Source organism: Sciurus vulgaris (genome assembly GCF_902686455.1).
Source record: "Sciurus vulgaris genome assembly, chromosome: 10".
In the NCBI taxonomy this organism is placed as follows: Eukaryota; Metazoa; Chordata; class Mammalia; order Rodentia; family Sciuridae; genus Sciurus; species Sciurus vulgaris.
Window position 1 is genome coordinate 126,733,482 of NC_136470.1, and position 15,183 is coordinate 126,748,664.

The following is a 15,183-nucleotide window of genomic DNA, read 5'->3' on the forward strand; positions in this document are numbered from 1 at the left end:
GTGTCTTTGGGGTGGAATGTAGACTTTATGCTGTGCACCTTGTATGACAAGCAGAAATTATAGGTAAAATAAGTCAAGGTCCACGGGTTGGAAAAACCCCTCAGGACACAGCCCACCTTGGGGGTTCCTGCTTTCACTACATTTTGGATTTTACGGAATCCTTATTTTTATTAGCTCACTAATGTGCTTAAATCTGCTCTATTTTGTCTATCACTTAAATATCTAATGTATTATACTGTTGGAAATGGAAGTGGAAATTTCCAGCTTGTACTTTGTTTATCTTTCATCATGTATTTTGGTTTTCAAAAAGATGGTTTTCATGATACGAGAAGTTTTTTTTCCCCCTTTTTATATTTTATTTTGAGACAGGATTTGCTGAATTGCTTAGGGTTTCACTAAGTCGCTGAGTCTGGCTTCAATCTTAGAATTCTCCTGACTCAGCCTCCTGAGCCACTGGGATTACAGGCGAGTGCCACCAAGCTCGGTGGGAAATGCTATGTAACTATTACATAATATTCTATTAGATGAATACATCGTGATTGAACTCGTCTTCTGTTGAAACATTTATATTTTTCTATTCTCATAGTTATGAAAATGCTCCAATGAACATTTATGTGTGTGTGTGTGTGTGTGTGTGTGTGTGTGTGTGTGTATTTCTGTGCATGGGAAATTTTAAAAATATATAACCAATAATTATGATTGAATATTGTGGGTGGAATTTGTTTATCCAAAAATAGCACCTTAGGATATGACCTTACTAGGAAAAAGTCACTGCAGATATACTTAGTTGGAGTAAACTCTTACTGGTGTAGGGTGAACTCCTAATCCATTATGGCCTTGTCCTTGGAAGAAGATGGTCATGTGAAGGCATGGAAACAAAGGGAGAAGGAGCCAAAGGTATGCAGGCAAAAGCTGGAGTTAGGCTGCCATATGCCAGGGACCCTCCGGGGACCCTCCAGGGCTACCAAAAACCTGAAGATGCAAGGAAGCCTCCTCCTCTCAACTGTTACAAGGAAGTCTTGGGACAACTAACTCCTGGATTTTGGACACTGTAACTGTGAAAGAAAAGGTTTCTATTATTTTCAGTTAGCTAGTTTGGTGCTTTGTTATAGCAACTCTGTGAAATTAATACACAGAGGATGTGCATATCCAGTGTTCGTGGCTTCTGTGTAATGGCTCCTGAAGTGTTTGAACCAGGTTTCCTCTGACCACGTTCTTCATTGTCCACAGGGGATGCTCCTTTTCTGATTTGATGTGTAAAGCAATCAGTGTTGATTTTAATTTCTGTTTCCCTGATGACTTCGATATTGAACATCTTTTGTAGGTTTGTCATTCAGATTTTTTAACAGAATATCAGTTTGTGTATTTTCCGTATTTTCTTAAGTGCTTATTTTATTCCTACTGATTTATAGAAAGTCCTCAAATATTCTGGGACCAATTCTTTGTTAGAGATGAGGGTTAAAAATATCAATCCTCACCTCCTAACTTCACAGTTCACTTTATTTTTGGTGTCAGAGGAAGAGCACAAATTCTTAATTTCAATGTCCTGAATACATCAACTCTCTCCTTCAAAATTTGTGCATTTTGTTTCGTGTTTGAGAAATTCTTTCCTCCCTTTAAATCATAAAAATATTCTCCTAAAATGTCTTCTAAAGTTCATAATTTTGCATGTTTCAGAGTAAGTCTCCCTTCCATCTGGAATTCTCTCATTATCTTTAATTGAGTAGTCCATCTTTTCCTCCATTGACTTCCAAGCATACATTGTGTTTCTGTAATGAGTTGCTGTATTTCTGGACCCTCCATTCTGTCCCATTTCTCTGTCTCTGACTTCTGCAAAGCACACAGTCTTAAGAACTATTGTTCATTTTCTCACTTTTGATGTTGCATGCTCAACTGAAAAATCTCTAGACTTTCATCTTTCCAAGATAAGCGTTAAAAGCTATTATTTTTAAGTACCACTTTAGCTTCTTTCTGCAAGTGTTGATATGTAGTATTTTCAGTTATTGTTCAGTTCTCAATGTTTTCTAATTTTTATTTTCACTTTCTCTTTGATCCATTAACTATTTATAAGCTTTCCCTCTAGTTTCCAAATATGAGAGCATTAAAAAACTTTCTTTTGCTGTGAATTATATTTTAATACAATAGTTATTATATATTGTCTACACAATATAAGGTTCCTTGGTATTTGTTGGTACTACTTTGCAAAAATCCAACTTATACTTAAAAATTAAATTGTACCTTAATTGTCAATTGCCGCACTTAAATTTGTCCATTAGGGCAGAATTACTGATAGTGTTGTTCAGATTTTCTCTATTCTTGCAAAATTTTACCTACAAATTGCAAAAATGAAATACATTAATGTTTTTAATTGTGATTGTGCTTTTTTTTGAACACTTCACTTTTTATACTTTTGAGATTAGGCTATTGAGTGTAAGGAAGATAAGAATTATTAGATCTTCCTGGAAAATTGAGCATTTTATCGTTATGTAGTGCTCTTCATTGTTTTTAGTAATACTTTTTGCCTGAAATTCTGTCTTATCCAGAAATAAAAATGCTACATGGATCTATCTGTATGTGAGCAAAGATATATGTATATGTATGTATAATACACAAAGAAGTATATGAATATTACTTATTTCAACCTTTCTGTGTCCTTATTTTATGTATTTATTTATTGGTGGGGCTGGGGATTAGGACCCGGGGTCTTGTGCACCCAGGGTAAGCACTCTACCAACTGAGCTATATCCCCAGTCCTGTCCTTATGTTTTAGGTGTGTTATTTGTAAACAGCATAGGGCAGTTTTAATAGTATATGTCATTTTGGAATCTCTATAGTAGATAAGTTTAATCCTGTTCCATTTATTGATGGAATATTTGGATTTATCACATAAGCTTACATTTTTTTTTTAACAAATCTGCCCTGCCTATACGTCTTTGAAAAATTCCTTTATTGTCATTTATTGTATTGATCAAGTTTTCTTCCATGCTCCTTTTTCTTCTTAATTTTTGGTAAGTTATTTGTTCTATATATCAACTGCTTATCCTCAAAATTTTTTTCAAAAGAACATTAGTATGAACAAAGTCTACAGGCAATCCATGCCTCTATTCTCCTGTTGCACAAATTGTGGAACCTAGACTATTTTAATTCTGATCATTCCACCCCAGTTTCCATGTGATTTTTGTGTGTATTTTTTTGTTGCTATGTTTTTAGGCTCTTTAGTATTACTGATTATCCTGACTTATTTTATTTTGTCTAGCCCTTATGTGTATCTATCAACATATTTGTTTTTCTCTTTTACTTTTTTCATCTCAAAGTTTCCTTCCATGAGAGACTGTTAGCTATAAACTAGTATCTGGTGTCTGAAACTGTCTTTTTTTTAAAATTCACTTTTGAATAACAGATTGGCTATTAAAGAACTTATTAATTACAGACCTATCTTAAACACTTTGAAGATATATGTAAATTGAATCAGTTTCTGTGAAGAGTTTAAAATAGGCCCTAATCTTTGTTTGCAAAGTACGAAGTTTCATATTTGTGTATATGAATCATATTACATAAATCCTCAAAATCCTTAACCGTTGTTTGCCTAGCTGCTTTTTGAAAACGCTAACCCCCTTTCCTAGGTAGCTGCAGTATTAAATCAACCTTTGGGCCAATTTTAAGGAAATATATTTAGTTTGAATTTTAGTAGTCTGATTTAAGAGGGCTGATTCCCAAACTGTAAATCCAAAAAATAGCTGGATATCTTTTACCATAAAACCAGCTTCCGATATTCAGTTACTCATGGACGAAAGCAGAAATGGAGTCACACTTGGCCATTTAGGCACGGCTCTGGGTTTTAGATGTCCTTCAATTCCTCTGCTGGTGAATACGTGCCATTTATCAAGTTCCATCCACTCGACATGGCTTCTTGACATTCCCAGATGTTACAGAATGTCATGTGAAGGTGATATAATATACTCTGTCCCCTTTGGACACATGATTCACAATACATAACGATGCCAACCTGAGGGGGGAAAAATCCTTAAATACTGAGAAATCGAAAGACATAAAATTTTAAAATTGCTTAGTTGAAATGGTTTCCTTGGAGGAGTCTAGCAGTCATCCTTAAGTCTCTCAAGAGCTGACCCGGGTGGCCTCTTACTTTGAAAATGGAAAATGGATGCTTGTCCCTTCACTTCCCTTTCACTGGGGTCTTCCCACTGGGGTGTGTTGTGTGGAAGGTGTTTCCTGGCTCAGCTCAGTCAGCTCTGGGCATTTTAAACCTTGCTGTTAGCATACTTGTTGACCCCCACTATCTGTCACCATCTACCAGGATGTAGTGTGGAGACAGATCTGTGCACCAGGACTCAAGAGCACTAGAAGCCAGTGACGTTGCTTCCATTTCCTCATGTAGGAAATGAGTGTCTGTCCCACCCAACCTTCCAAAATCCTGCCTTCCTCACACTCCTACCCCCACAGTAAGAATTTTTTCAGCACCATGCTCAGACTACACCCAAATGTGAAATCTAGACTTTTATAAGAATAATGCACAGTTAAGTGGTTTTGCAGAATGGTGAACAGTCAAAAAAGAGTGAGGCAGGAAAAATTTTCTGTTGAGAGAAGGTAAACCATTCCCTCATTCATTCAACAAACCTCTCTCTAAACTCATGTGCCAAGTGCAGGAGTCTCTCTTCTATTCTATAGTTTATTTTCTAGTGGGGGACACTGGAAATTCTAGCAAGAAGAAACTGTCAGCAAGGAGTAAGTCAGGACATTAAAAGAGAGCAGTGGTCTAGAAAGCCACGGATGGCCTCTGAAGAGGTGATATTTAAGATGAGAGCTAAATGTCATGTGATGAGGAGAGGGGAGTATAATCCCAGGAAGTGGTTTAAGCCTAAGACAGAAAGGAGTTTGTATGTTCAAAGGCCCGAAGGCCAGTGGACAAGGAGTATGTTCAGAGAAGCAGGCAGGAGCCCATCAGGCAGGGTGATGAGTTAGACCACAGTGTCCTTCTTTTAAGTGTGATGGAAATCCTCTGGAGAACTTTAAGATCAACATCTTCTGGGGAGTCAGGATAAGACTCTCCTTGGAAGTAGGACTGAGTAGGTTGGGTGGGGAGGAAAGAGGAGGGAATGTAGTTAGGTGGCTTAATTTTCAGGACTGACATCACAAGATACCACAGACTGGGTGGCTTATGCAATTAATTTCCTCACAATTCTGGAGACATCTGAGGTCCAGGTCTCAGCAGGCTTGGCTTTTTCTCTTTGGCTTATAGATGGCTGTTTTTCTCCCTGTGCCTTTACATGGTCTTCCCTCTGTTAAATGTGAGTGTTCAACTTTCTTCTTCTTCTTATGAGGACACCGGTCAGATGGGACTGAGATTCACCCTAATGGCCTCACTTTAATTCAAGTACCTCTTTATAGACCCCGTCTTCAAATGCAATCACATCATGAAGTATTGGGAGTTAGGATTTCAATACATGAATCTGGGGAGAGGAGCACAGGACCAGCCAATAACAGTAGGGGATACAGCGTGACAAAGGCTTAGTGGCTGAATTAGTATGGTCCCTATCAGTAAAGAGCGAGGGGACCAGCCTGGCTGAGTGGAGCACACATGTAACAGAGTCACAGGAGTCAACTGATCAGTAGAAGTTGAGGTCAGGCTTGTGAGTTCCTTGAATTTTTGTTAAGAAGCTCAAATGCCTGCTGTAGGTCATGGGATGCCTTGGAGGGTATGCGAACAGTGAAGAAGAATTAGAAATGGATGGTTAAACCTCTGGTTACCTGAAAGCCGTGCATGAGAGGACTGAGTCAGGAGAGTGCTCAGCTCATGGACTTCAACTTGAGCTGGTAGGGACAGAAAAGAAAGAGGAAGGAACATCTCCCAGGAAGAACCACCAATACTGAACGAAACAAGAGGAGACAGGACTCCACCTGGGAAACTGTGAAGGAACTGTCCAGGCAAGGACTTCCCTGCAAAACCTGTGCTGGGATGTCAGTCAGGAAGGTCAGGCAGCCCACCTGTCTCCAGCAGGCATGGGGCGCTGGACATGATGCCTCAGTGGGAAGGGCAGGCACTTCAGGGTGTCACCTGAGGGCGAGACAGACCTCAGTTCAGATCTCAGCTCCCTCATTTACAGGAGTGTACTTTAATCTCTTTGAACAGATCACTTAATCTCTTTAAGCCTTAATTTACTGAGATGTCTAATGGGAGTAATAAACTACCTCCCTAGACTTTTAGAGGGTGAAATGAGGTGATGTGCATGATGCCTGCTTCACCACAGCTGCTCATGAACAGCAGATTCTCCTGCATCCCACTTAGAGGAGCAAAGCCCTCAAAGAACAGAACAGATAGATTTAGCTGTTAATGACATATCCAAAGTGCTCTGCATGGGACACGACCCGGCGCTTCCTGCAGTAGTACTGACAAAAGAGATGGTGTGGCTGCTCTCAGTGGGTTTCCTTATCTGACCACATCTTCCTGGCATGGAAAACAGTGGATATCGAATGAAGCATCAGGGAAAAAGCTAACTACAACTTGTGTGACACTGGTGAGTATCCATTGCAACTATTGATGAGTCTATTTATTGTGTCCCTACTGTCCAGCAGGAAAGGATGTGGCTCATTCTATTACATTTAACTCTAAAAGCAACCTTGCTTCCTTGGTCCCAGTTTGTAGAGAAGAAACAGATTCAAACCAAGTTAGGAACTTTCTCAAGACATGCACGGAAAATAGAAGAGCTGGGTTTGCATCATTGGCCTGTCTGATTCTGGAAGTTATTTCTTTCCACTCAGTTCTACTGCCTCCTTTCCTTGGCCTCTACAAATCTCAACATTTCAGCTACAAATGGGGCTAATTACACACGGCTTATCTCAACCTGCCTCCCTTTTCCCAGTCTGTGTTGCAGGAAACAAAGGAGAATAAGTGTGTTCTACTGAATTTTGATTCAGTCATAAACCATCTCCAACCTTAGTGGCATAAACAACCACTTGATGATATTCAGGGGTTCAGTGGGTCACAAATTTGGAAATGGCTTGACTTGGTTCCAGAATGTCCAAGGCTTCAGCTGGGAAGATCCAAATAACTGGGAATGAGGTGACTACACAGCCAGCAAATGGAATTATCTGGAAATTCTGGGATGACTTAAATGTTGAACTTAGCTGGGGCTTCAGTCACACCTGCACATAGCTTTTCCATGTAGCCTATGATCTTCCTAACATAGCAGCCTTACATAGCTAAACTTTTACCTGGAATATCCAACTTTCACGTGTGAGCATCCTAGCAAACAGCAGAAGTTACATTGCCATGATGATCTATCTGAGAAGTCACGTAGCATCACTGCCTGAAGTCTATCGGTAGAAGTAGCGTTCAGATTCAACGTTGCTCACATTCAAGGAGAGGAGAGACTCCATCTTGCAATGGGAGAATGGTCACTAAATTTTATTACAATAGCCACCACTGGGTATAAAGGCCCAAGAAAAGTACATGAAAGTATTTAAGAAAAATGTCTTGCTACAATTAATGCCACGTTTGTTTTTTGTTATTTTTCTTTCTTGCTGAGCTTAAAATACTCAGGCCCAGACAATGCTGAACATGAACTGGATTTGTCCTTGCTCTTTCCCAAAGAGAAGGCCTCAACTTAAAAATGTGATAACAAGTTCCTACAGCAGCTGCTGCATTTCTGTCTAGCACCAAACTTCTGAAAGTAATGTTGAAAATTCTGTAACCTACCCAGTCACTCGGAAGTCACAATGACCCAGTGTTAGCGCAGAGATAGGGAAGGGAAAAAATAAATGAATCCAGTTGTTTAAAAATCAGCTTTTCTTTTAAAGTTAAATACTCTGAGTTGAATTCAATTTGGGTCACACGTAGAAAGCCTCAGTTTGATATTCTTTTTAAAAATAAGTTTGCATAAGTAGGCATAATTTATTTATTTTCTTCATTTATCTAGCACAAATTACTTAGGGGCTGTATTTTGTTGCTCAACTGGGCAAAGTATAAATGACCCATGTGAAAATAAGAGAGAATGGCTATGTGTGTGTGAGGCCTGTTTGTTAGATTCTATTTTCTAGAAAGGAGGAGTTATTTACTTATTAAAAACTACTGACCCAGATAGATTGCCTGAGGGTCATTATTACCTTGCAGGTGGGGCCCTGGCCTTGGGGCTTACATCATTCTGCTCACCAGATTTTTGAGCATGACCTTTAAAGAAATGTGTCCCAAGAACAAGTTAAGAATGAGCAGAGCAGTCTCCAAAATTTAAAGATTTGTATCACTATGTTGGTGATAATTGTACATTTAAATGGGCATTACTCAGAGGCTATGAAGTCTAAAAAGTTTTTAAAAATCAAATACCCTAAGTTACCTTTTCTGATCTGAAACTACTTTTTGTTGTTTATTTTGTGGCTTATCCTCTATGCCACTCCCCAAACCACCATATATGGGAGAAAGATGGAGTTTGGCTGATGTAAATTGACATTCTGCACAATTATATGAACATCGATAAGTTACTCAAACTTCCTGGGCTAGTGATCTGATTATAATAAAATAGGGAAAAATAGTACCTGGTGTTGCAAGAATTAAAGGAGGTATGGAATCTATGACCTGAGTTGCCAAGTCTGAGTAAATGGGGATCTTTAACTTCTGGGTTGCTTGATCTAATTTTTGCATCTGGGTTTGGGGCATAGCTCAGTGGTAGACTGCTTGCCTTGAATGCATGCATTGAACCCAGGGTTCATTCCCCAGTACTGCAAAAACAACAACAAAAGACACACACACAAAAGCAAAACAAATGAACAAGCACACAGAAATCCTCACCATTTTCACACATGCAATCATGTCATCAAAGCAGACAGCACAATAGTGCTCCATACAAATGGTGTGGACTTGGATCTCTTGGGCCCTTTCTTCAAGTGAACCAAATCAAGGCTGTGACTGGTATTTCAGAGACTTGTGAAGTAAGATAAGAGGAGGGCATTTTTACATTTATTAAACATTGACTATGTGCAACATGCTGTTTCATAGACATTTTTCTCATTTTCTTCTTCTATAATGAATGACCTTACACGGTATATGTCATGCTGTTTAGTCAATTGCTCTCAAACACAGTGGTTTAATGAAGTACTCATTCATTATTTCTCATAAGTCAACTGAGCAGTTCTGATGGGGGCCAGGCTTGTCTGATCTTGGCTTGCTTACGTGTCTTTGAAGGGTTGCTGGGTCATCTGGGACTCACCAGGTTAGAGGCTCCAGGTGGTTTCTTACTGTCCTGCGGGGTTGTTTTGTTCTGTTACTTCTCATGGCAATGGTTCGAGTCCAGAAGAGAGAGAAAACATACATGCTGCTGTCTCATTGACCAAAGTGAATCATATGCCACGCTCTGAGTTGGAGCAGGAGGCACTTCTACCGGAAGTAGATTCCAGGAGGCATGAACAAATGGGGCCAGTAGGGCACTTCACTGTTCTAATAAGCATTATTCTTACTCTAACTACTAGGCAAAGAGATGGAGGCTACCAAGGTCATGCTCTTTGGTCAGAGGCCTGCCCCTGGTGTTTCTCTTTGCTATCATCTTTCCCAGGGACCTCCTACTTGGAAATGTTTTCTAATTGGTTCCGTTTCCCCAGTCTTTCTCATTTTTGTGGTCTGAACTTGAAATTTCATGTAAAATGTTTGGGATCAACCAAGTGACTCTTACCAATACTCAGTATAATGGCATCAAGGGACAGTGAAGGTAAACAGGTAAGGTAGGTCTTACTAATTAGAAAAAAATCAAGAGAGAACAGATATGCAATTGGATGTAGGCTGGCTTCTCTGATTTTGTCTGGGTCAGCTTGTGCCTTTCTTTCCATGCCATTCTTTTTGGAATCTGATACTCAAATCTAAGAAATGTCAGGTCTTGGTGTTGGCCTAGGGCACTTTCTAACTTGTTGACCTTGGACAAGGAAATAATCTAATTTCCCTGAGATGCCATTTCCTCCCATGTGAAATGAGAATAGTTAGGTAGGTGCTGATTTGTGACTTAAAAGGGGACCTGCAGAGAAGAGCTCAGCTTGGTCAGAGTCACATGCACCCATTGTGAGTCAAGTCTGTCCTCATGCATCTCCTGGTGACTGAAATGATGGAGAGTGGACTGTCACCACTGTAGTGCTCTGGGTGTGCTGCCAGCCAGGCAGAGGAGGCTGAGCAACACAGGGGCTGTTAATAGATTTTATGGCTTCATTGAGTACCCCAAACTTTACTTATTAATTATAAGATGTGGTTTAGTCACTGTTGCAATATGTACCTGGTGTTAATTGATTTGTATGGGCTCATACCTAGAAACATAAAGAATGTGCAGGATTATAACTCCCACAAGGGATTGTAATCACTTAACTACCTTTTCTTTCTCTGGGGTGGGGGAGCAAAGGCTTTGAGACCCTCCAATGCCTAGCCCAGTGCTATCACCTGGCAGGGTGATACAAGCTGTATAGGTGTTCAGGAAATGTCTTGAATCAATTAATAAATAAATAATTTTGTTTCCTTCTATGTTTCTCTATCTACTTTATTTCCAAGCTACTTCTTCTGAACCTTGAATTGTGACATGTATGGAAATAGGGTTGGGGTTTCTCCTGAGCCATTAGTTAATGTTTATTGAGTAGCTTTGTGAGTCATTAGTGGCCTAGGTGTGGTCGAGGATGTCGAGATGAGATGAGAAGTTATGGTCCCTGTGCTCAGGGATCTGACGGTACTCCCTAGCAAGAGATTTTATAAGGCAGGAGGTCAGGTGCTTAGGGATCCAGAGTGACAACGTAAAGTGGTAACTTCTTGCAGAGAAGTTTAAACGTGATCCACACTGCAGACCCAAGTTTGTCTTTTCTGACTCAGCCGGTTCATCAGCCTCTGAGAACCTTTGCTGCCCTGCTTCTCCGAGATGGTACAGAGCCGGACCATACCCGGGTCCAAGGCGATCGACCCTGCAACTCCTAGCAACATTTAAGTTTCTCGGTTCTGGTGTGTGGCTGGCGCCCTCCCCAGACCAGGCGGCGTAGAGCGTCCAGAGACCCAGCCAAGGGCAGGACCTGCAGCGACGCCCGCCCGGCCACTCCGCCCAGATGTCAATTCAAAAGGCATGGCAGGGCAGGGTCCCCTGAGCCCGCGCAGGCGACCCTCAGGCGCCGGGCGATTACTTTCTCGGGGAGCCCGTCATCCCTGGCAGCAGCTGTTTGGAGAACCTGACTGGGGACGTAGAGCCAGAGGGCTCCGGGGAGTCGCCCACCAGGGTCCTTTGGGAGCCGGGTCCTGACTGAGACAGGAGAACGCGAGTGCCCCGCGTGGGGTACGCGGGAGGAAAGTTGGGGGCCAAAGCCGCCAGGCTGGGAGCGCGGAACCCGGGGCCTGTGTCCGCGTCTCATGAATATGCACGAGCCACCTCCCTCCCTCCGTGACGTCACGGGCCGTCCCGGGGTGAGCGCCGGAGCCGCTCCGGGTCCGCGCCAGTGAGCGCGGCTGCTGCCGGCGAGCGAGCGGCGCGGCGGAGGGCACCGGAGGCCGAGCGCGGCGGCGGCGCCTGAAGCGCACCCAGCGGGCACGGCGAGGCGGCCTGCGACGCGGCGGACACCGGCAGGCGAGAGCCGGCGCGGGCAGTAGGCGGCGGCGGCAGCTTGTTGGCGGCGTCGGCGGCGAGGATGCTGCCTGGGAGGCTGTGCTGGGTGCCGCTCCTGCTGGCGCTGGGCGTGGGGAGCGGCAGCGGCAACGGCAGCAGCGGGGGCAGCCGGCGGCGCCGCCTCCTCGCGGCTAAAGGTGGGTGCTGGGGAAGTTTTCTCCTCTCCGAGCAGGGAGGCAGGGCAGGCTTGAGGGTGCGAACGACGGGGACCCGGGCTCACGCTGGATTTGCCCAGGGTCCTTTACCGCAGCTTCTTAGGCTTCGTGCGCCCGCAATTCCCGAAGTCAGCGCCCTATGCAGCGGACCGGAGAGGTTCTGCCCGCGGACGCCCGCCCCATCCCTGGGCGGGGTCCCGAGGCCAAGGAGAAGGCGAGGTCTGGGGAGTCTAGACAACTTTGGGGGGGGTCTGTGTCGGGGTGGGAGCGTCACGGGTTCCGGCCCAGGGATGGCTCCAGCAGGGCGCTGGCACTGCCGTGGGGAGAAGCAGGTGTCTGCTCCTGCCCCAGGGGGAGGATCAGCGGCGGTGTCTTTAAAGGAAGAAGCCGAGCTGTGACTGGTCTCTCAGCTCCAGGATGGAGTGGAACCTGGAGGCTCCAGGGAAAGGAAGGCTCCCGTGGCTGTGGCGCTCTGCGGGCTCCCCCAGGGCGTCTCTGGCTCCCCTGGGAATGCGCGCCCTCCGGGTGGGTGCCAGAGTCCAGAAGAAGTGCGCGATGTGATGCTCCTCCGTCTCTCCGACTCTGCTTGGGCTCCCGAGGTCCGAGGCGCCGAATCTGGCACCCCTCCCTTATTCATCCAGTTGTTCTGAAGATGTTGACCTCCCCACCTCTCCGGCCCGGAAGGAAGCTAAAGCCCTGGGAATGCCTGGGGATGTCAGGCGAGCCTGGGAGCTGGCGAGCCCCGGACTTTGCTGCTGGGGAGCGCGGGTAGGGGCGCCCGGAGGGCGGGTCTGAAACTGAAGGTCACGTGCCAGCAGACAGTGTGGAGGCGTCGGAAAAGCAGGGCCGCGTGAGGGCGGATGCGGGTGGGCGCAGGGGAGGCAGTGGCAGAGCCAGGCTGGCGCGCTCAGCCTAACGATAACTTGTTGATTCTCTGCGCTGTTGACAAGGAGGGCGTGCGTTTGGTTTGCGGACTGTGACCAAATTTGCCCCTTAACAAAGAAGAGGGTACATGGCCCTTGCAATCTTGTCTGGCGGTCACTTTAGGGCGGAGGGGTTTGCGCCAGTCGGAAAAGATACTCTCCATTAGAGACAACCTGATCCAGAGGCTGGCTTTGAACTATTGTGTACCAGTAGCGCAGAGAAGTGAATGCGTATCGGGTTGAATTACTCTTGGCGGATGGAAAGATTTAGAGGAAGGCGGTCGGTCTTGTCTGAGCTTTGGGAACTGCTTCTCCTGTAACTTGAGAGTAATAAATTTGAGAAGAATAGGAAGAATTTCTGTGTATTTGTAATCTTTTAATTTTTTTGTGATGTAATTTCGAAAAGATCTTATTAGCAGGCACCCTATTTCTTTCTAACCCCTCCCCCGCTCCCTGTGTATCTTTAACAGTTTTTCTTCTGGAAAGAAAAAGAAAAACTCATTGGAGCGGGGATGTGTCAAACATAGTGTGGTAAAGGTGACACTGAGATGAATGGATCAAACTGAGAGACTGTTCCGGTGAAAACAAGAATGAAAAAACAACAAACTTCCCAACCTTCTGCCTTGTTCCTCAGGGTGGACACTTTGTTAAGCAGGCAAATTATGCTTTTGGCGGGAGGGGGGCGGGGATTTTCTATGTCTTTGTAGCAGAGCAAGTGGCATATTTATAAGCAGATGTCTACAAACAGGGGACGCAGTTCACAGCAAGTGAAAATCAGGGAAGAAGTCATTTGGGAAGAAAACCTGGTGTGCATAACACATTGCTGAGTTCTCATGTCAGGATGGAAAGATGAGAGAGGAAGAGAAAAATAAGGCTATCAGTGATTCACTTTATGTGAATAATTATGTGCGTTTTAACCAACATCCTTCATCTTCCCCACTTAGCACATATCTATTTCACGGTTAAAACCAGTCATTTGTCTTCGTAGTATAAAAAGTTTATAGATCCTCTGAAGTGAGAGTTACAGCCTGAATCCCCCTCATTTCCTTCTCTTTCCCTTTACAACCACTGGGGGGCAGCAAAGAGCACCTTTTGCTGCCTTTTTTTTTCTTTTTCGAGACAAATGTGTAATATTTGATCACAGCCGAGACATTCATTATGACACTTTAGTTTGTATTTACAGGACCGACTTTCTTCATTACAATGCACTTGCAGTTTATGTTTTGACATCATATAATCTCTGAAGAACGTTTGAGATAATAAAACTATGTTCTTTCTGTATGATGCACCCTGGCTCTGATTTTGCCACTTTTAAGGTTCATGTTGCTATTCCCATCACCAAAAAGAGAAAAATCAGGAAACGTGTGTAGACGATTGAACAAATAAAATCATCTCTTTCTTCTTCCATACAGTTTTCGGAGGGTAACATTAAGCTGTCTGGCTGAGTTGAATGTGCCCTCTAGATAATATTGTGTGCTCCCAGCTTGGGGCTGGCATAGAATGTTCATGTCTTTGGGGCACAGCACACACTTCCTTGTTTCCTGTTGTAGGAGATCAAATAGCTAATCCCCAACAACAGTTTGGGTTTTCACAGAATCTCTGCACTTTTGGTGCAGTGTCAGAAATCATGCAGTGTCCTGGCAGTTACAACACTTTCCCTCCACCCTTCTCTATCTTGTCAATCAAAAAAGAAAAACTCTTATTGGATTCCTTGAAAAGACCAGATTACCCACCATGTGGTCTGTGAAAAAAAAAGCTGGGGAGGGATTTTGGACCCAGGGAATCTCTGGAACAGAGAAAGACATGTCTTACCCAAGGGAAAGAAGACAGTACCTGCTTCTGAAGGTTTGTGGTAAATTGGGCAAAATGTCATGGGTCTCACCATCTCAAAGACCACCAGGTACACAGTCCCGTTTCAGTGCCCAGCATCCAGGCATAGAAGTCATTTGGAACAATCTTTGAGGATAGACTTTCAGTTATTGGGGTGCTCTCACCTGTGTACCCAGAGCCTGGCCCAGGGCTCTGGAAGTTTCTGAGCAGATAGCTGAAGACCATTATTATGGTCCCTTCAGTCCCTACTTGTTTTTGAGGAATTTTTGACCCAGCTAGAGAGACAAGATTTTTATGTGGAAATTTTAAGAGAATGGCAGTAGACAGAATTTGTCCAAAGTCTAATACTAACTGAGCGATGGGGACATAGGCAAGGGACATGGGGGTGGGGAGAGGGAACTTGCAAAAGTAGCATTCGGTAATAGGGAGAGGAGAACTCAGGGCAGAATTCTAACAATAATAGTGCAGTTGGATTGTAGCCTTTGGAGTTGGGCTGATCCCATTCCTGGGCTGTCCTGAGCTCTTACAGCACCCGCACAGCCTGTGTTAGCTTATTTTACACATGAGAAAAGGGGTCTGAAAGAGGACATGCAACTTGCCAAGAGTTTCAGCTACAGAATGTGGCACTGGGGTGAGAATATAAAGGGTTGC

The 15,183-nt window shown here is 43.8% G+C and overlaps 1 protein-coding gene across 1 annotated transcript in view; it reads left to right on the forward strand.

Annotated features, from left to right (window-relative positions):
- The first annotated feature begins 11,498 nt into the window (after window positions 1-11,498).
- CLSTN2 (calsyntenin 2) overlaps window positions 11,499-15,183 on the forward strand; it is a 572,327-nt gene continuing 568,642 nt past the window's right edge. The window contains exon 1 of the mRNA XM_079100484.1: window positions 11,499-11,761. Coding sequence (XP_078956610.1) covers window positions 11,647-11,761 — 115 coding nt within the window. The 5' untranslated portion in view covers window positions 11,499-11,646. The remainder of the gene's footprint in view (window positions 11,762-15,183) is intronic.